The following is a 21,138-nucleotide window of genomic DNA, read 5'->3' on the forward strand; positions in this document are numbered from 1 at the left end:
GGGAAGATTAGAAGTGAGGCCCCTCAACATTGACCTTCTCATACAATTTTAACTTTTGAACTGTGGAAATGTATTATCTATTCAAATATAACCGTTAAGCTTTTTTTTTTTAAGTTTATTTATTTATTTTGAGAGAGAGAGGAGCAGAGAGAGAGGAAGAGAGAGAGAATCTCAAGCAGGCTCCATGCTGTCAGTGCGGAGCCTGATATGGAGCTCGAACTCATGAACTGTGAGACTGTGACCTGAGCCGAAACCAAGAGTCGGGTACTTAACCGACTGAGCCGCCCAGGTGCCCCCTCAAACATAGCCTTTAAAAAAAAAGGCTGTGAAGGAAGAATTGGCAGGATGTGATGTTCGATTAGGGGTTGAGGGGAATCGAGGCCCAAAGATGACCATGAAGGTCCAGCCCCGGCAGGTGCCATTTGCAGAGGGAAGTAGGTCAGGGACAGGAGCGCACTGGGGAGAGGAGTGGTGTATCCAGGTTTTGGTGATTGTGAATTGCAGTAGAGAAATCCACTAGCACGTTTTTGGGGCGCCTTGGTGGCTCAGTTGGTTGGGCGGCTGACTTTGGCTCAGGTCATGATCTCGTGGTCTGTGAGTTTGAGCCCTGCATCGGGCTCTGTGCTGACAGCTCAGAGCCCAGAGCCTGCTTCAGATTCTGTGTCTCCCTCTCTCTCTGCCCCTCCCACGCTCACGTTCTGTCTCTCTCTCTCTTTCAAAAATAAATAAACATTAAAAAAATTTTTTTTAGAAATCCACTAGCACATTTTTACCTGGTGCTGGAAATTTGGGACTAGAACTTGGGAGGACAGGAGGAGAGTCGCAAGCATGGAGGAGTGTTTGAGGGCAGACCTGGGAAGGGGACGTGGAAAGTTGTAAGCTTGGAGGCCAAGGTGGAAGTGCTAGGAATTGCTCAGACTTCCAAGAGGGAAAGAGAAGAAAAGGAAGACACTAAAAGACAGACCCTTGGAGAAGGGAGCAAAGAGTTATTAGCAAGTTATTAGTTATTAGCAAGAGTTATTAGCAAGGAAGCAATTAGAGAAGGTTTAGAAAGGAGAACTGGGTTGGTGCAGTGTCCTAGGGGCCAAGAGGAGAAGCCAAGCAGCTAAGAGTGTCTGAGAAACTGTGACTGGATTTATTTAGTAGGAGGTCTTTGGGGGCCTCAGGAGAAAAGTGCCAGCAGAGCGGTTGGAGCAAAAGCCAGATCCCAGGCACGAAGGGACTGCGTGGGGGCCTGGGCCCTGCATACTGAAAGGAACAAGAGAAAAGTGGAGAGTAACTGGCCGAGCCAAAAAAGTCATGTGAAGATGATTTTAGAAGAGGAAGATTGTAGAGTGAGGAAAGAGCCCTTTAGTGAGAGCATTTGAAGGTTTTAAAAAAGAGGCGATTGATGGAATGGGATTCAGGAGTCGACACGAGAGAGCACAGAGCCTTTGCAGGGCACAATGTGAAGGCTGCCATATGGTGGACTAGAGCATGGGCCGGGGGTGGGACCCTAGTGGCAGCAGACTTGGGGACGAGCCTAAGGAGCCTAGCGCTTCAGCGGGTGAGCAAAGGGCAGGCACAGAACAACAAGGTGCTTGTCACCTAGTGGGGAAGTGTTGGCACGAGTTCAGGAAGAAGAATGTAAGTGCATAGATAAGCAGTTTCCTGATATTTTGGTTATTATTAATAAAGCAGTAAATTAGCCTGTTATTGCTGAGACCTTCTAGGTATCCCGGGCTCTATTATTACAAGTGCCATAAAATACAGAAAAAAGAAGCGTAAGTTATGAACTCTACCTTCTCTGTCTAGTTGGTAAAAAAACAAAAGCAAAAACAACCCACACTGATACAGGGATAACAGGGAATGATAAAAACCAGGTGACCTGACCTGCAGGAAACCTCATGCCTGCCTGCAATGAGATTGCATTTGAGAATGCAGCCTTTTCCAGGGATTCTGTAAGCAGCTCTATGAAACATGTCCAAAGCAAGGGCACATTTAGTAAATGGCTTCAGAGAATGGACGCTGGTAGGAGGAGGAGGAGGAGTTTTCTCAAATTCATTTCGTTGCTATGTGCCAGGCACCATTTATTTTCATGAATTAATTACGTTCTTACAAGAACCCTACAGGGTAGAAAGTATTTTCATTACCATTTTATAGGTGAATAAACTGCAGCATAGATAAAGTAACTTGTTCAAGGCCACAGGGATAGTAGGAAGTGGCTGAGGCAAGATTGGTATCTGGGAAGTCCGGCTGTAGGCTGACTTCTTAAATATAGATGATGATCAGAGGTGACAGCAGCAACTCCAAAGACTGGGTGTCTCCGAGCAGATTCCCTCTGGCCTGAGTCAGAATAACAGACATCAGTTGTGGAATCACATCCCAAACTAAAGCAAAATGCTTTGATATGTTTGGTGGACAATACTGGGACCCATTTCCAATTCACCAACATCCCCTGTAATTTCTGAATCTCAGGCTCCAGGAGCAGGTCTGATTTTTCCCTCTGTAATTGCCGAACTGTTGGCGCAGGGAGAAGGATGGTGTCCTTGGCTTGGAAGAAGGGCAAGTAAAGGAAAATGACTTGGTCTCTCAGAGTTGACATTGGAACTAGGGAGATGGGGCTTGGAGTTCAAGAACAAGATCATCACTCTGTGAGCCTCCTCCAGAGAGGGTTGACATGAGATTCATACATATACATCTATGCAATGTTATCTTTACATCGAAGAGGGTGTTCTTGAAATCAGTAAAATGCAAATCTATTTCAAAAATTATTATTGACACTGATTCATAGTACTTTTTGTCATCATGAATTTTCTCACGTAGGAAATGCCAGAAAAATATCACAAAGTGAGTTTTTTTTAACATGAGACGAGCTCTTTCATAGTTGAAAATATTGGAAAACGTTTGTTTAGAGCAGTGATCTCTTAAACTCTTGAGAATTAGCTCCCTTATCACTACAAAAAATTTGAGTACTCTGCATGTGTGTGTATTTATGATAAGTTATGGCAGTAGTATTAATATCTTATATAATATATATTCATAAAAATAGAAAACAAAAATTTTAAAAACAGAGACATTTAGTTTTTTTCCCTACATCATTATGGCATCTTGCAAACTGTAGGGCTACATGCACCCCACTTTGGAGACCAGAATGGATTCTGGGAACAGTAAAGGAGTGACTTTTTCCTTTGGGGTTGACTTTAAGGAGCCAATTTATTTATTTATTTATTTTTTGAAATAAAAAAATGTTTATTTATTTATTTTGAGAGACAGAATGTGAGCAGGAGAGGGGCAGAGAGAGAGGGAGAGAGAGAGAATCCCAAGCAGGCTGTACACTGTAGCTCAAAGCCTGACATGGGGCTTGAACTCATGAACTGTGAGATCACGACCTGAGCTGAAATCTAGAGCCGGATGCTTAACCGACTGAGCCACGCAGGTGCTCCTAATGAGCCATTTTAAATTGAGATCCGTGTTCAGTTTGTTTAAACCCAGTGGTTACACAGCTCAGCTTTTTCATCAGAAGGACCACACTGTGGGGCATGATAAAGTGGAGAAGAGGAACCCGATAATTGATTGGCTGCTGAACTTAGAGGAAAAGTATTCCTCTGGGGGTTTCACAGCCAGAACTGGACACTTAGGTGGGGGTGGCTGGCAGGGCGGACTTGCAAAGCCTCGGAACTATTTTCTCATTAGTTTCCCATTCAGGAGCCCAGAAGCAGCATTGTGCTGATTCAGGGGTGGTTTTCAGTGGCTCAGCCAGCTTCACTTTGCTCCTTCCTACAGACAGAGGGAAGCATCTAGATTGGGTTCCTTCACTTCTTGCTGGCACACTTCCAATGGCCTGTGTGGTTGTAGAAACAGCCTATTTGGTAAAAAGACTTCCTTAGTTTCAAGTTTTATTGTCTTTGTCTGATGTCCTTGGCAGGTTTTTCTGTAGCTGCTCCCTTCTTCAAGACCTATAAAGACTTCCCATTACCCACCAGATCAAATCCAGCCTCCTCAACTTGGCATCCAAGATTCCATTTTTCCCATCCAATTCACACGTTGGGTGTCTTTACATTTAAATCTCCCTTTCAGTCAGGCTGGTTTCCTTACTGCCTTCCATGGTGCTCCTATATGCCCCCACCCCACCCCACCAGCATATGCATGCACATGGGTGTGCCTGTGTGCATGCACGTGCACACACACACATACACACACACACACACACACACACACACGCTTGCCTCTTCTGTCTTTATGGCCTCAGGCTGTTTACTACAAGTGGAAACCCCTCCTCATTCTTCTCTATCAGTCAAACTACCTACTCTTCAAAGTAAGATGAGTCCCACCTCTTGTATAAAGATTTTACTAAATGCTTTTCTAAGTGTGGTCTTTAGACAGCCTGCATCAGTATCACCTAGGATGGTTGTTATGAATGTAAATCCTTTGTTCTCACCTCAGAACCTGTCAACCATAACTACTGGAAACAAGGCTCAGGAATCTGCATTTTCACAGGGTGTTTATGAAGTGCAGTGCAATTTGAGGGGTGCTATTACCTGGTAACTTAGGGCACAGCCATCTCTTTTGCCACAGACTCCATTTATCTCTTAAGTTGAGACCTACAGAACAGGAATCTCTGAGTGTTCTACAAAGACTTCTTGGCTTCCAGGTCCCTTTTAGGGCTCTTCCAGGGAAACTTTGTTCCCCCTACCTTGTAGCGACTCATTAAGGAGGTCCTGCACATGGAATGTATGAGGGCCACAGGCCTCAAGACCTTTCAAGATCATCTTTGTGGCCATTCATTCTACCTGTACTGTGAAAACAGGCTCTAAGGGCCAGAGGCAGAGCGGACTGAGGGATGGGGCTGTGAAGTGAGAATTACGGGTGCAGTGGGCCTACCTGGCAGGGGTAAATATGTTTACCAACCCGCAGAGAGGAGAGCTGAACGTCAACACCAGCCCTAACTGTCTTCAGTAGAGCAGAGGAGATAATGTTCTAGGATAATATGTTCTCTGCTGGCCTTTCTCTTTTCTCTGGAGCTACTCTTTTCCCATCAGGGATCCCTTTGTCTTCTTAGTGGGGGCCTCACTGCCTTTAGCAATTAGAGTGTGCATGTGTGTGTGCATGTGTGTGTGTGTGTGTGTGTGTATGTGACCAATTAGCCTATCCAGACTCATCTTGGATTGAAAAAAAAAAATCCCCAGATGGAAGTAATTGTATTCATAAGCCCTTGTATTTTTAGAATGCTTTTTCCAGAAAGCTCAAAGCGTAGCACTCTGTGGCCTAACCTAGTTTGTTCCTGGACTAGCTCCAGGTGTTTGGTAAAGGCACAGCTTCTATAATTATTGTCATTTTACATTTGGAGGATGGAGAAGCTTTGTGGGTTGAAAAGGTCACATGGCATTAACGGCAGGATTGGGAACAGGATACTCAGCTTCTACTCCTGGTCTACTAGTGATTTCCAGACTGGACCCCAGATAAATGCTCTGATGGCTGCATAAGAAGCACTTGTGGAATTAATTAAAAATATAGATTGCTGGACTCTATTCGTCTAGAGATTCCAACTCAGTAGGTCTGGGGTGGGGCCCAGGAATCTATATTCTCTACAAGCATTCCAGATCATTCTGATGCGCAGCCAGCTTTGGAAACTAATACTATAGAGCACATGACAGACACACTACCCACCTATTTCCTCCCAGAAATGTCTTTCACTGAAACATGACTTTTTAAGGTTTTTCTTCTTGCCACCCACCCTCAAACTTCCCCAGGCCTCCCAGCTCAGGCCAAGAAACATGCTGAATCTGCCAGGAGCACGCTGCTGACCTGGAAGGAAAAGACGACCTCAAACACGGAGAAAAAGGAAATCCTGGAAGCTCTGGTCATGCTGTACTACACCGTAGGGGTGGCCTGGCTCCTACAGAACCAATATCCTTCCTTTCCTGGCTGGGCCTGTGATCAGAGCTGGGGGGGGGGGGGGGTTGGTTGGGAGCACATGTCCCCAGGCGGGTCGTCTCACCTAGGAGCAGGGGAGATTGAACCAGGCTTTACAGCTCTATTCTGACATCCGGGGCCCCCCACAAGCCTCTTACCTCCATCTAGAAGGGTATGAATATTCCTCCTGTATCTGTTCATATAAACTCTGAGTTGAGCCATGAGAGGGGTCTCACTGGTGACCTGTCCCCTAGCCAGCTGAAAAGTTTTCGGAGTGTGTCCTGCTTGATTGAGCACCCAAGAAGACCAGTTTTAGCAGTGAGGACATGGGTGATAGTGGGTGGGGGGTGGTATAGGAGTGGGGAGAGCGGGTGGTAATTTAAAGCAATGTTTGTCAAACTAGGCAGCACCTGTAACACCTGGGGAGCTTTAAGAATTATTGCTGTTTGTGTCCCACCCTAGAGATTTTGATTTAGTAGGTCTGGGGTTCATCTGTTTATTGAGATTTTTTAAAGTCCCCCAGGTGATTGTAACCTGCAGTCAGAAGTCTCTGATTTAATGGACTCTTGATCATTTTTGTTTTTCTGAAATGCTGTTGAGAATACTGCCATGAAGCTGGAGGCCAAGCAAAAAAGACAAAAGAAATAGTTCTCTATGTCCCCAGAGGCGGACCATTACTCTTCAAAAAGCGTGTGATTTTAACAGCCTTTTGGTACTATCTCTACTTGAAAACTGTGCATGGTATTTCGTGTTCACGATCGATCATACACTAAAGTTGGAACAATGCAGAGATTAGCGCGGCCCCCGAACAAGGATGATACGCAAATTTATAAAGCATTCCATATTAAACAAAATTAACCATGAGTCTTCTTTGAGACCATGTGTCCTTAATGTCTCCTCTTTACCACGTTCCCCTCTCTGCTTTTTTGGTCTTGGTACTCAACTTGTAAAAACTGATTCGTTGCCTTTCTCTGTTATGCCTTTAGAAAGGGCTACTGACTATGTGGGAAATAGGATATTTGGGAATTAAGGGGATTTTCTTTCTTGCTGTTTGCCTTTTGCCAAAAATTTGTTTTGCTTGGACTTTCTAAATGATCCAGAAAGTCCCTTTCAGCAGAATTAGTTCCTCTCTTTTACCATTCACAGGAAGCAACTTGGGAAAAGTGAGTATTGTCACACCATGGATGCCTCTAAAGGAAATCTGGCATAATTTACAGTTTCTGTTCACTTCTCCAAATGCTCACCACCCACCACAGCCCTGGATTCAGGCTACTGCCATGAGAAACCCAGGTCTCTGTTTATTTTCTAAAGAATTCTTGACCACATATACATCTAGAAGATAAAGAACATAGTAAAGTGCCTGTTTTTCAAATTCTGCTTCATTTTCTCAAGTGGCCCTTTTGTTTACTTATCAACCGTTGTCCCTGGGAAGTGGGGGAGTTTGTGTGCCTAGCATTTTCCTTGACTGTTTCACTGGCAGAGAGGCTTATTTCAACCTGCAGAAGGCAGAGAGAAACATGAAGGACCTGAAAGAATTATGTGAGGGAAGTGTTCACAGATTACAAGTCTCGGAGAAAGACCTGACAATTGCTTTGGGCAGGTAAGATCTGGGCTTTGAGAGGCTTAGGCTTTTGTGAATGAGGCCCGGTATCACATGATTGTTCTGTGCTCTTCTGTATAAGGGGAGAAAAAATCCTCAGGGCAAAAAACCCAGATACTCAGATGGTGATAAAAGAGGCTTTTTATTTACCAAACGCACACACCATGGTCTAAGCTTTATGTGCAGTGCCCATTGAATTCTCATAGACAGCACTGAGGTAGTTGGTGCAATTATTGTAGAGAGAGAGAGAGAGGAAACTGGGGCTGAGATTAAACAAACTGTCCACGGTAACAAGTGTTGGATCCATGGTCTAAACTCATGGACTCCTCGCCCTTATTCTGTCTTTCACACCTAGTCTCAAATTATGTCTTTTTCTACACTTGATCTTAGCCAAAAGGCCGAGAAGCGATTAAATTATGTCTTTTTCTGACATTTTTTAATTCATTTGTCATGAAGCATGGTATCTTAAAAGACAAGGAAAGAGTACTTAATGAAGACCGTTTGTTTATTGGAAGCCTATGAAAGCTATGCACGGCATATGCATTTTTAAGGAAAGTTCTGTTCCATATGGAAACCAAGTACTTGGGATGTGTTCAAGCCAGAACAAGACTTAACTGGTTTGCAGTTGAGTTAGGTATCCTTAGAGAGAATCACAGTATTTACATATAAGGGTGGGCCCAGCAGATTATCAGGAGAAAAAAAGAATAATAAAGCGTTTACTGTTCCTTAGATTTTTAAGATATCTGCACATCCACAATCTGGTTCCAAAACTGTAAACACTTGGCATGGTAGGGTCGATGACGGAATGGTAAGTAAATGAAATACATGAGTCATGCCTACCTGCTCTAAACAACCATGAACCTAGAAATCAAATGGGAAATGGTGGGGAGGTGTTTGAATGCCCAGTGTTAGGTCAAACTATTGATATAAGTCCACGGAGCCATAAATTAGAGTCTAGTGAATGTCTGCTGCTGTCACATGGGTCAGTGGCTAAGGTTTTTGTGCCGTATGTGAAAGATAGCCTTGTTCCTTTTTCAGAATAAATACTAGTGCGTATTTCACTCATTCATTCTACAATATTTATTTAGTATCTATTTTGTACCTGCACCGTTCTAAGTGTTGGAACAGTGTAACTATCTCCAAGAACTATTCTAAGTGCGCTACATCATTTATTTAGTTCAATCCTCTACCGCAAGCTATGAGGTAGGTATTTTTGTTTTCATTTCACAGGTAAGAAAATTAAGGCACAAAAAGAGGAAGTAACTCAAGGTGACAGAATGACTAGTAGAAGATCCAACACTACAGATGGGTCTTCTTAATCCATGGCTCACCTTCTGTACCACATTGACTTACATTTCATACTGAGCAAATATCTATTAAGGGCAAATCCCCTTTCTCATTTTAAAGGTAGGGAAAATACACTGTGATTGTTTAGGCCAGACAACTTGGCTAATATCTCCCTACAAGCTCTTGATGAGAGGCATTTTCATTCTGTAACTTCTGCTGTAATAGTCAAAGGAAATAGTGGTCTGATTGATCAAATATTTTTTCTGGAAAGAATTACCGGATAACATGCCAGTGCTCTTTTGATTGTTAATCCCAATCTTCAGAGGAAGGATGAACCTTTCAGTTTAAAATAAATTGTAACTTGTGGAATGCCTTATATAAAATAATTTCATATACATACATATTTTTTTCCACTTTGGGAATACAAAGATGGAAGAAGCAAAGGGGGAGGGGAAGTAATATTGATTGTGTATCCACTATATGTTAAGTGATTTCATGTACAATTTTTTATCTAATCTTTATAACAACCTTATAATTTAGGTATTCTTATTGTTTTATTTGGAAGGAAATGTAGACTCCTGGAATTTGACCATAAAGCTAATAACTGAGGGGGGCACCTGGGTGGCTCAGTCGGTTAAGTGTCCAACTTCAGCTCAGGTCATGATCTCATGGTTTGTGAATTCGAGCCCCACATCAGGCTCTGTGCTATCAGCTCAGAGCCTGGAGCCTTCTTCAGATTCTGTGTCTCCCTGTCTCTCTGTTCCTCCCCCACTCACTCTCTGTCTCTGTCTCTCTCTCTCTCTCAAAAATAAATAAACATTAAAAAAAATTTTTTTTAAAAGCTAATAACTGTGAGAACCAGCTTTGCACTGCCATGTTATTTGCCTGTGTCTTGCTGTCTCTAGAGGAATAAATTTTAATGAAATGCTTTTTTATTCTCATTTTTTAAATTATATTTTGTTTTGGAAGATTTGAAAATATAGATATGAAGAAGAAAATAAAAGTTAGTTTTAATTTCACAACCCAAACATAACTGCTATGGATATTTTAGAGATAAAGATTGATCAATCGATAGATAGATATGTCAGGGTCCATTTTAAGTAGTCCTGTCACTTTTTAAAATTTGCCACACTTTTAATTTCTCCTCATATTATTTAGTCTAAAACGGAAGCATGATTTTTAAAGCCTGAAGTATTTTATTATATGATGTGCCATAATTTATTGAACCACTGTCTTTTGGAAGGAGTATTTACATTGTTTTCTCTATCCTCATTTTTAACTGAGGAGGAATAAACTAAATCAAACAAGACAAAGCAATGGCTTTGTATTGGTCTGAAAGAGAGGGAGTCAGAATAAAATTTTATTCTGATTCTAGAAAGTCTGTGTTTATGGGTAAATAACCCATCTTGTGAACCACTGGAAGCCATTTTATGCTTTTTTATAAAATTAGACTATAGCATGCTGTATTAATGGGAGTGAATATTAGTCAGTGGAATCTGGTGGGTAAAACGCAGGTTAATGGGAGTTTGTTTATAGCAAGACTGGATTTTGGTCAACCACTCAGATAATTGGCCTCTAAAGGCCAAATCTTAGAATCATTCATTCTAAGAATGATTCACTGATTCATTCTTAGAATCAGTTCCTTTTGTGTCTGCAAAGTAAGGGGCCTCTCTGACTTTGCATCTTTGTCCCTCTTCTTATAGAGCCTCCTTGGCCGTCCACAGATTGAACCTTGCTCTGGCATACTTTGAAAAGGCAATCGGCAATGTTATTGCTGCTAGGGGTGATAGGACATCAGATCTGGTCAGTCTGTACGAGGAGATCGCGCAGATCGAGCAGCTGAGGAGGAACCATGATCAGGCCATCCAGTACTTGCAGCAGGTTGGTGAGTTGGCTGGAGCACCAGCCTACTGGCCTTCTTTGGCCCCATGCCCCGTTCCCAGGACCAGGGAAGCTTGGGCTTCTCAGAAGAACTAGGGGGTGGGGTGGATTTCCCGCCAGATCCACACAAGAGCCCTTCCTCAACCTGAAACAACGTGGGCAGAGAATCCTGACTCAGGATGAGTGTATCTGTTGTTTGACCTGATCTGGGACCAAATTTCCCCTCCCAGGCTTCCCCTCATCTCTGTGGGTGCTGGGAAGAGGTAAGCAAGTGAGTCTGCTCCAGGGAAAAAAGCTGTAGGGGCAACCAAACTTAAGGCTTTAGCAAACACAAAGGGCTTTTTTAAAATGAAAAAAAAAAAAAAAATCATGATATTTTGGTGTGATGCTGTCATTTGTCCTCTAGGCTAGCCCAGCTGGTTGTATCAACAAGTCTAAATTTAAACCGACAAAAGAGTATTTCACTTGGAGGTAACTAATTTGACAAATGCCCAGGGGAAAACAAAACAAAATAGGAAGGAATGTTGAGTCATTATAATGAAAACAGTGTGGGGCTTTTTGATGCATCCTGTACTTGAAACTTCCCTTGAAACTTATTAAATTCGCCTTTTCTCTCCTCAAATAACCTGTTTGTGGCTTCTGGTACCTCCGGAAGCCAAAAGTGGATTAGATTTCCTGTATCATAGAAACCGTGCAATGCAATTCAATGGTATATGTGAAAACAGTCTGATACTGTAGAAAAGGCATTGCAGGTGATCACACTGTGGAGAAATGTTAGGGGATGTTGGTCTGAAGGCAGGGAGTCCACTGTTTACAGAGCAAGCCATCAGCTTCTTGTGTCCAAGACTGTGCAAGCGGTGGTCAGATCAGGATTGCCAAAACAAGATATAGTCAGTGTTTCCCAACAGCAACACAAATAGTTAACATTTATGGACTGCTTTTACTATGTGCACTTGAGGATATACTCATTTAATCCATGCAATACGCCTATGAAGTGGAGGCATTATTATGATTTGATCTCATTTTAAGGATGAGGAAACGGAAGCTTAAAGAGTTACAGCTAATTCAGCTGAAGTTGTGTCCCTAACAAGTAGGAGAGCAGGGATTTGAACTTAGAGAATTTGAGTCCTCAGAGCCCGCACACATACCAGCTCTGAACTCTACCTTAGCTCCATAGTGTTGTCTGAAATCTCTGGGGCTCCTTGAGATACCTCACAGTGTCTGACCCGTGTGAACTATGAGGCACGGGGGAAGGGGGCTTTTTTCTTTCTGGTGGGTGTGGGCCAGGGGTTTCTCTCTTCTTTCTCCTTCCACTTTAGTACGAATGATAATAGTAATAAAATCTCCACTTCTGTCATGCTTAGGACATTCCAGGTGGTATCCTAAACACTTTACACATATTAATTCATTTAATCTTTACAGCAACTGCTTGTAACAGTCATTTTTGTCATTCCGGTTTTATATTTGAAGAAGTTTGTGACTTGCCTGAGTCATCAGTGGCTGAGCTGGGATAGGAACCCAGGCAGTATGGTTTTAGGGTCCATACTTAACTCTCCTGAACTTCCTTTGATAACGAACCTTTGAGAAGCGTAGCTAAAGTTGTGATTTTAGTTTTGCTATGACACCTAATAAGACATCATAGTGGCTAATATTTATTGAGAACTTACCATGTGATGGTATTATGTGTGCTTTGCATGTACCATCTCATTAATATTTTCCAAACCACAATTGATGGAAACTATATATTTCTTTTACATGGGAAGGTGAAGTTACTTGCTCAAGACTAACAGGAAATAGCTGGGACTCAAACTCACCTCTCTTGTAACTCCAAGATTAGCTATCCACAGCTCTCAACTAGCAATTTCATGAGAGCTATTAGAAAATCCTCTGGGGGTGCCTGGGTGGCTCAGTCGGTTGAGCAGCTGACTTCGGCTCAGGTCATGATCTCACAGTTTGTGAGTTTGAGCCCCACGTCGGGCTCTGTACTGACAGCTCAGAGCCTGGAGCCTCTTCGAATTCTGTGTCTCCACCTCTCTCTCCCTCTCCCCCATTCACACTCTGTCTCTCTCTTTCTCTCTCAAAAATAAATAAACTTAAAAAAAATTAAAAAAAAAAAAGAAAATCCTCTGAAATACTGTCATTTGGGTACTCTTGATAATGATTTTCTCTATTCCAGGCCTATTCTATCTGTGTTTCTTTGTTCACTGAAGCCAGCCCCCAAACTGCAGAGGCAAGTGCGTTACTAGCCAAGGCTCATGCCCTGTCTGGAGAGGCCCAACACAGGGGTAAGTAGAAGAGGTAGCTTGCAGTTATCACCATTTCCCATGGTGGGGGGAAGCACACTGGCAATGGTCTATCTATTGATGTGAACAGGTTATAATTAGCTATTCATGACTGTGATGGAAAAATTAGACTGGAAGCCATTTTGTACAAAAGCATTTACACATGAATTTAGGCACAATAATATCTCCATAAATTAGTTGGGACATCAAAACCAATAAAACCATCTGGTTTCTATTTCCTTTATTCCCTTAGAATCTCAGCAGAACTCACCTGCATAAAGAGTAGAGATCATACACGCTATGAATGTGAGCTGTGAGATATTGGTTGATGAGGAAATCCAGTGATGAAAGACAAAAACATTGGCTCCTTCTTTCTTCCTCCTCCATTCTCAACCTCCTGGACTCTTTTCCTCTGACTGTCAAGAGAGAACGCTTGTAGCAGCTAGAATTTTTATGACTATATTCACAAGTGAGGTATTGGGGCTTCTGGAAGAAAGCCAGGTGATGAATTCATCAACAGTAGTCCTTTCTCAGACAAGGTCATCCTTTGGAAAGTGAGTAGCTTCAGGAGAGACACAAAAGAACGGATGAGAAAGGACTGTGTGCCGTGCTCAGCTGACTGGGTCAGATTAACGGACACTAATGGATTCAATGGCCCATCCGGAGGAATTTGAGATTTGTGAAAAATATGACTTAAACATTTTAAAATGTTGATTATCTCTGCTCATAAAAGGAATCCATTTAGGTGTACATTATTTTTCAGTCTTTTATGAAAAAGAGAGAGGAAGAGTGAGAGAGAGAGGGAACGAATCGCAGGGAAAGTTTTGCATCCTACTTTTCTCCACTCTTCTATTTTCCCAAGTCATTAAATAATTTTGTTCAGTTTTCAGAAGTTATTTTCATATTTTGATTACTGTTTCCTTTAGCATGAATGTTCATTGAAGACTTCCTGATTCTGTGTTTCCTAGCTAATCATCTTCTTTAAAAAGTTTTCTTGTGTATACTCAGAGTATTTGTACTCCATATATACATCTGATTTTTTAAAAATAGTCTTCATGGTTATAACACATTTAATGTATTTGTGAATATGTAAAAATTTTGTTCAAGTGAGAAACTTCTATGCTTCTGGGTTGGGAGGTTCTAAGGCCACCTTATTCTTTTCTTGTATACTAATTTTTACCTGTAAAGATTTGGATCTTCACCTATCATTCACTAAATTCCAGATGGATCACATCTGACTGATCATAACTGAAAATATGAATTATCCCAAAGGAAATACAGCACTACAATCAAAACTCCTAAAATTAATAATTTAAGGAAATAAGAACTTTCTGAGCACACAAAGATATACTAGAAGAGATTGATAGATTTAATTTTAAAAAGATCTAAAACCTGTGTCTGTCACAAAGTACCATAAATAAAATAAAAAACAGTGTAATCCAAGATGAACAGATAATTTGAATAAGCCCTTAATTATTGGAAAAAAAAAAGAATTTGTGAGAAAGATACATCAACATCCAGATGATTCCACTGGATAATTCTACCTAATAAAGTATTAACACCCATCCTGCATAATCTTCTCCAGAAAATTGAAGAGGAGGGAAAATTTCCCAACTCATTTTATGAGGCTTGCATTACCCTGACACCAAATCTAGGCAAAGACCTTACAAGAAAAAAAACAAAACAAAACTACAGAACAATACCTTTCATACACATAAACCCAAAAAATTCTCAAGAAAATACATAGCAATGTATAAAAAAGAATAATACACCATGACCAAGGGAAGCTTTTTTCTTGAGAGTGTCAGCCTGGTTCAGTGTTTAAACCTGAATGAATGTTCTCTACCATATTAACAATCCAAAGATAAAAAGTATGTAATCTTATCAACTGATGCAGAAGAAGCGTGTGAAAAAATTCTGCATCCATTCACAGTGGAAGGGGAACTTTCTCAATCTGATAAAAGACATGTACAGAAAACCCATAGCTAACATCATGCTTCATGGTGAAAGACTGCTTTGCTCTTAAGATCAGGAATAAGGCAAGGATGTTCATTCTCACTAAGCTTATTCAACATAGTACTGGAAGTCCTAGCTAGTGCAGTAGGCAAGAAAAAGACATACAGCCTAAAAGAAATAAAATGGTCCTCATTTGCAGCAATGCAGCTGTTTCTGCTGAAAATTCCAAGAAATCTGCAAAACTCTTAGAACTAGTAAGTGAGTTTAAGCTTAGCAAGATCACAGGATATAAGGTCAACCATAATACCCAGTCACATTTCTATATATTAGCAATTCACAACTGGAAACTGAAATAAATATTACTTACAATAGCCCCTCCTCCCAAATGAAACACTTAGGTATAAATCTAACAAAACATGTACAGTATCTGTATGCTAAAAACTACAAACTCTGATCAAAGAAATCAGAGATGATCTAAATAAATGGAGACAATGTATTCTTAGATTGGAAGATGTCTAGTAAAGCTGTCACTTCTATAGAAATTGATGTATGGATTTAACACAAATTATCAATCCAAGATCCCAGCAGGAATTTTTGTAAATATAGACAAGCTGATTCAAAAATTTATACAGAAATGCAAAGAAGTTAGAATAGCTGAAACAGTTTTGAAAACTAATAAAATTGGAGGAATCATACTACCTGATTTAAGATTTATTATAAAAGCAACAGTGGGGCGCCTGGGTGGCTCAGTCGGTTAAGCGTCCGACTTCAGCTCAGGTCATGATCTCGCGGTCCGTGAGTTCAAGCCCTGCATCGGGCTCTGTGCTGACCGCTCAGAGCCTGGAGCCTGTTTCGGATTCTGTGTCTCCCTCTCTCTCTGACCCTCCCCCGTTCATGCTCTGTCTCTCTCTGTCTCAAAAATAAATGTTAAAAAAAAATTTTTTTTTTTAATAAATAAATAAATAAATAAAAGCAACAGTAATCAAGAGAGTTTCGTATCAGTGAAGGGACAGAGATCAGAGTCACTGGAACACAAAAGAGAGTCCAGAAATAGACCTGTGTAAATATAACCAATTAATTTTTTTTTTTTTTAATTTTTTTTTTTTCAACGTTTTTTATTTATTTTTGGGACAGAGAGAGACAGAGCATGAACGGGGGAGGGGCAGAGAGAGAGGGAGACACAGAATCAGAAACAGGCTCCAGGCTCCGAGCCATCAGCCCAGAGCCTGACGCGGGGCTCGAACTCACAGACCGCGAGATCGTGACCTAGCTGAAGTCGGACGCTTAACCGACTGCGCCACCCAGGCGCCCCATAACCAATTAATTTTTGACAAAGGTGCTAAGGCAATTCAATGTGGAAAGAATAGTCTTTTCAACAAATGGTATTGGAACAATTGGAACAATGGTATTCACATGCCAGAAGAAAAAAGAGAAAAAACTCAACTTTCGTAACATACGACATAGATCATTGTCCTACACGTAGGAGTTAAAATTTACATTTACTTTCCAATAGAAAAATAGGGAGAAAAATAATACCAAACATTACATAAAGAAAACAAATGGCCAATAATCACAAAAAAAGGTTCAATCATAGTAATAATGAATCAATATAAAACAGCAAGGATACCAAGTTTCCATCAGAATGTCAACATTTAAAAGAAATGATAACATTTAGGATTGATGAGAGCAATTTGACACAAAATCTCTGAAAGATAATTTGGCAGAATGTTACACATCTTAAAACTATACAAACCTTTAAAATCAGTTTTCACCTATCCTATGTAAAAATTTTTTAAATATGAAAATATCTAGTATTTGCCAGATTGTGGAAAAACAGTTCTGCTCACTCATAGATGGAAGGAGTGATAAGAAATTTGGAAAATAACTTGATAAGACCTAGTAAAACCAAAAGGAAACATGTAGAAGGATGTTTACTGTGGCACTCAGTCTGTAATTGTAAAAAAATTGGAAACAACCTAAATGTTTATCAATTAGTGAACGGAATATTTGATATATTAATTGCATGGAATTCTGTAGTCTGTAAAAGGATTAGACTTTATAAATAAAAAGAAAGTTAAAAACAATATTAAGGAAAAAATACCTTGCATTTTTAGGACATAAAAATACTATTGTTTATAGTCACACACACATATGTATATATACATGAAAAATGAACTGCAAAGTAACTAAGACCGCATCAAAATGTACATCAAAATGTAAACAGGTAGAGACTTCTGGCTATGCCTTTGTGAAGAGATCTGTGAATCAACACACACATACACACATACAAATTAAGATGTTCCAAAAATAACCATTTGAGGACACTGGCAAGAAATAAGCAGACAACAAATTGGAAAGCATTCTTGCAAAACTGCTAGAGCTTTGGGTAAAGAGAGTCTTCTTGTCTTTTTGACTGAGGCTGCTCCCATCCACCCACAGCACCAGCTCAGACAGTGAGAATACAGCCATTTGATCAGCAGGTGCTCGCCAAGAGAACAGCAACTTTGTGGCAGAGGCTTTGGACTCCATTTGGAGCAAGGGGCAAACACATTGATTCATCAGATAAAAGTGGCAAACTCAGAAGAAATGCAAGGAGGGAACGCCTTCATACTTGGTAGCCTAAAGTTGCTGTCCTGGTTTGTAGGCATTAGAAGCCCGTCAGAAATCTTAGGAAGAACCTGGAAATGAGAGCCAAGAAAAGGCCAGAGAAGCTCTCCCAACATCCCTTGCCAACTGGGAAACTATTTACATGTGTAGGGGAGATATGGCAAATAACAACCAAAGAAGACTTGAAATGTGGCAGAGCTTTGAATGCACACCCTAATCTACATACAGATCAATCAACAGAGGATAGAAGTCATACATCGTAAAGGTTTTTGAGCACAACCTCTTTTCAAGTCAGTCACTTGGGTCAGCACTAAGCTATGCAGACACAGGGGTAACCCCAGGAATCCAGACCAAATTTTTAAAGGATAATCATTAGGGGCACCTGGGTGGCTCAGTCAATTGAGCATCTGACTTCAGCTCAGGTCATGATCTCACAGTTCGTGAGTTCGAGCCCTGCATCAGTCTCGATGCTGTTAGCCTGTCAGCGCAGAGCCTGCTTCAGATCTTCTGTCCCCCACTCTTTCTCTCCAACTGGCATGCTCTCATAAAATAAATAAAACATTTACAAAAAAAATAAGCATTAAACACAAAGATTTTAGATTTCTAGTCTGGCATATAGGGGCTTGGAGGTGGTCACTCCATCCTAACTACTACTTTTTACTAAAAGTAAAAAGCTGAACAAACTGGAAAATCAACAGCTCTTCTCAGATCTGTCAGGGAAGTGAGGTCACTGGGCAAACTGATGCCCCTGAAATTGGAGAGACAAATAAATACAGAGAATCACAATTTGCCTGAGCAGATACCTGTCTACAGGAACCAGTACTGGGTAGGAATACCTGAACTATAACTGATAAATTTCTGGAAGCTCAGTGTGATTAAGACTGAGAGTTAAAAATTCCAAGTACCCAGTGACGGGGGCCGGGGGCGGGGGGGTGGTCTCCACACTCTTGTGAGATTTACCTCCAGGAGCTTGACCAGGTTCTCAAAGTGAATATTGGAGAAAAATGCCCCCTTGCTGCCAGGAGAGAGAGGGGGAAAAATAGCCAGTTAAAATATTCCAGAGCTGGGGCCCCTGGATGGCTCAGTTGGTGAAGTCAGTGGCTGACTTTGGCTCAGATCATTCTCATGATCTCACAGTTCAGTTTGTGGGTTTGAGCCCCTCATCCAGCTCTGTGCTGACAGTGCAGAGCCTGCTTGGGATTCTCCCTCTTTCCCTCTCTCTCTGCCTCTCCCCCGCTCACACTTTCTTTCTCAAAATAAATAAACTTAAAAGAAAAATCCTTTAAAAAATATGCCAGAGCTTTCTACTAAACAAGGCCTGTCCTCAAGAGAAATTATTTTACCAGAGCCTAAACTGTTGTTGTTGTTGTTGTTGTTGTTTCAGAACCTAACCAACCCAAAGGGAAGGAAATACCCAACTTTAGCCCACTCTCGCTATCCCTTCCCACCTAAGGGAGAAAGGGGCTGAGAAGCACTTGCGAAGTTCACAGTCCAGGGGCACAGGCTCACTAAAAGACTGAGACCTAACATAGGATGATAGAATGCCTTCCCCTCAAAGCCCACATCTTCCCACCACGTAGCTAGTGGCCTATTTAGAGCATTTTTTTTTTACCCAGTACATCATGTCCACCTATCAAGAAAACTTCAAGGCTTAGTAAAAAGCAAAAGCAAAAACAAAAAACAAAACAAAACAAAAACAAACAAACCCACACAGTTTCAAGAAACACAGCAAGCATCAGAACCAGACTGAGATATAGTAGGGATATTCGAATGATCAGGCTGGGAATCTAAAACAATTATGTGATGTCCAAAGGCAGGAGGTAGACTTCCTAGCTCAGGATGAGCGAGAGAGAATTCATCCTTCCTCTACCTTTATTATTATTGTTTTTATCCTGTGAATCCTGGCTATTGGAGAAACAGCACCATATATTGGATGCTGATTCAGAGTATACACAGCCTTTGGGAGAACTCAAGTCTTGCAAAGTATTGCCCCCTAGCTGGCACTGTAACTGTCTTCAAAAGACTATACCACTGTTCTATCAAGCTGGCTGCTTCAGTATGGTGGAGAACATGGTAAGACCAGTGAATTTCTTGAGCATGGGTCCATTACGGCCCTTCTTTTGCTGTGAAGTGAGTTCCTTGATCCAAAGCAATGTTGTGTGGAATACCATGATGATGGATGAGGCATTCTAAGTTTATGGCTGGTAGTTTTGGTAGAATCATTGCATGCAGGGAAGGCAAATTTATATCCAGAGTAGAAATATTTCAGTTAAGGACAAAAGGCTGCCCTTTCCATGAAGAAAATGGTTTGGTGTAAGCAACTTGCTACCAGGAAGCTGGCTAATCACCGTACATAATGGTGCCATATTAGAGGCTCAGTGCTGCTGTCTGCTGCAGATTGGGCACTCAGCCATGGCTTTGGCAAGTAAACGTCCTTATTCTTGGGCTCATTCCTGGTTAATCAGGGTTTTCCAGAGAAATATAACCAACAGGAGTGAGGGGACCCCTGGTATAATATGTCTCAGAATCCAAAGGCCCAAGAACCAGGAGTTCCAATGTTTGAGGGCAGAAGAAGATGGATTTCCAGCCCAAGAAAAGAGTGAGAGAAAATTCATCCTTTCTTTGCACTGTGTGTGTGTGTGTGTGTGTGTGTGTGCGCGGGTGTGTGTGTGAACTTGGTGAGGACAGATCTTCTTTGCTCAGTATACTGATTCAGTTGTCTATCTCTTCCAGAAACACCTTCACAGAGACACCCAGAAATTGTTTTATCAGTTATCGGGACATCCCTTAGCCCAGTCTAGTTGACATTGAAAATTAACCATCCCAAATGCCATATGTGGGCAAGTTATATGAAAAATCTCTGTACCTTCCACTCATTTTTTCTGAGAATGTAAAGCTGCCTTAAAGAATAAAGTCTATTTTAAAGAAATCAAACACCTAAGCAAAGACATTAGCATTCAGACACCATAGAGGAGACAGATTCTGCCATTTGAGTCTAGGCAATTCACTAAAACAAAACAAGCAGGGGCACTTGGGTGACTCAGTCGGTTAAGTATCTTGACTCTTGATCTCAGCTTAGGTCTTGATCTTAGGGTTGTGAGTTCAAGCCCCACATTGGGCTCCATGCTGGGTGTGGAGCCTACTTAAAAAAAAGAAAAAGAATAAAACAAAATAAAAACCCACAAAAATATATCAGTCTGTTGTTGCTACTATATAATATCTAAAATGTACAGTTTTGGGGTGCCTGGGTGGCTCAGTCAGTTGAACATCCAACTTTGGCTCAGGTCATGACCTTGTGGTTTGTAAATTTGAGTCCCGTGTCAGGCTCTGTGCTGTCAGCTCAGAGCCTGGAGTCTGCTTCAGATTCTGTGTCTCCCTCTTTCTTCTCCCTTGATTCAATCTCTCTCTCTCTCAAAAATAAACATTAAAAATTTTTAAATAAATAAATAAAACATGCAGTTTTGGGGGTGACTCAATTCAGTCAGTTGAGTGTCCAACCTTGGCTCAGGTCATGATCTGGCACTTCATGGGTTTGAACCCCATGTTGGGCTCTGTGCTGACAGCTTGGAGCCTGGAGCCTCCTTCAGATTCTGTGTCTCCCTCCCTCTCTGCTCCTGCCCCATTCACACT

At 41.3% G+C, this 21,138-nt stretch overlaps 1 protein-coding gene and 1 pseudogene across 5 annotated transcripts in view; both read left to right on the top strand.

Moving 5' to 3' along the window:
• Positions 1–21,138, top strand: part of TTC23L (tetratricopeptide repeat domain 23 like) — a 58,737-nt gene that overhangs the window by 14,734 nt on the left and 22,865 nt on the right. For all 5 annotated transcript variants that reach the window (XM_053906915.1, XM_053906918.1, XM_053906916.1 and 2 more), the window contains 4 exons: positions 5,733–5,889; positions 7,370–7,495; positions 10,486–10,663; positions 12,840–12,948. In XM_053906915.1, the coding sequence (XP_053762890.1) occupies positions 5,733–5,889; positions 7,370–7,495; positions 10,486–10,663; positions 12,840–12,948 (570 nt within the window). The remainder of the gene's footprint in view (positions 1–5,732; positions 5,890–7,369; positions 7,496–10,485; positions 10,664–12,839; positions 12,949–21,138) is intronic.
• LOC128778445 (U6 spliceosomal RNA) lies at positions 6,652–6,744 on the top strand (annotated as a pseudogene).

The sequence above is a fragment of the Panthera pardus genome, unplaced genomic scaffold, assembly GCF_024362965.1.
Source record: "Panthera pardus isolate Hobbes unplaced genomic scaffold, ASM2436296v1 HiC_scaffold_2, whole genome shotgun sequence".
Classification (NCBI taxonomy): Eukaryota; Metazoa; Chordata; class Mammalia; order Carnivora; family Felidae; genus Panthera; species Panthera pardus.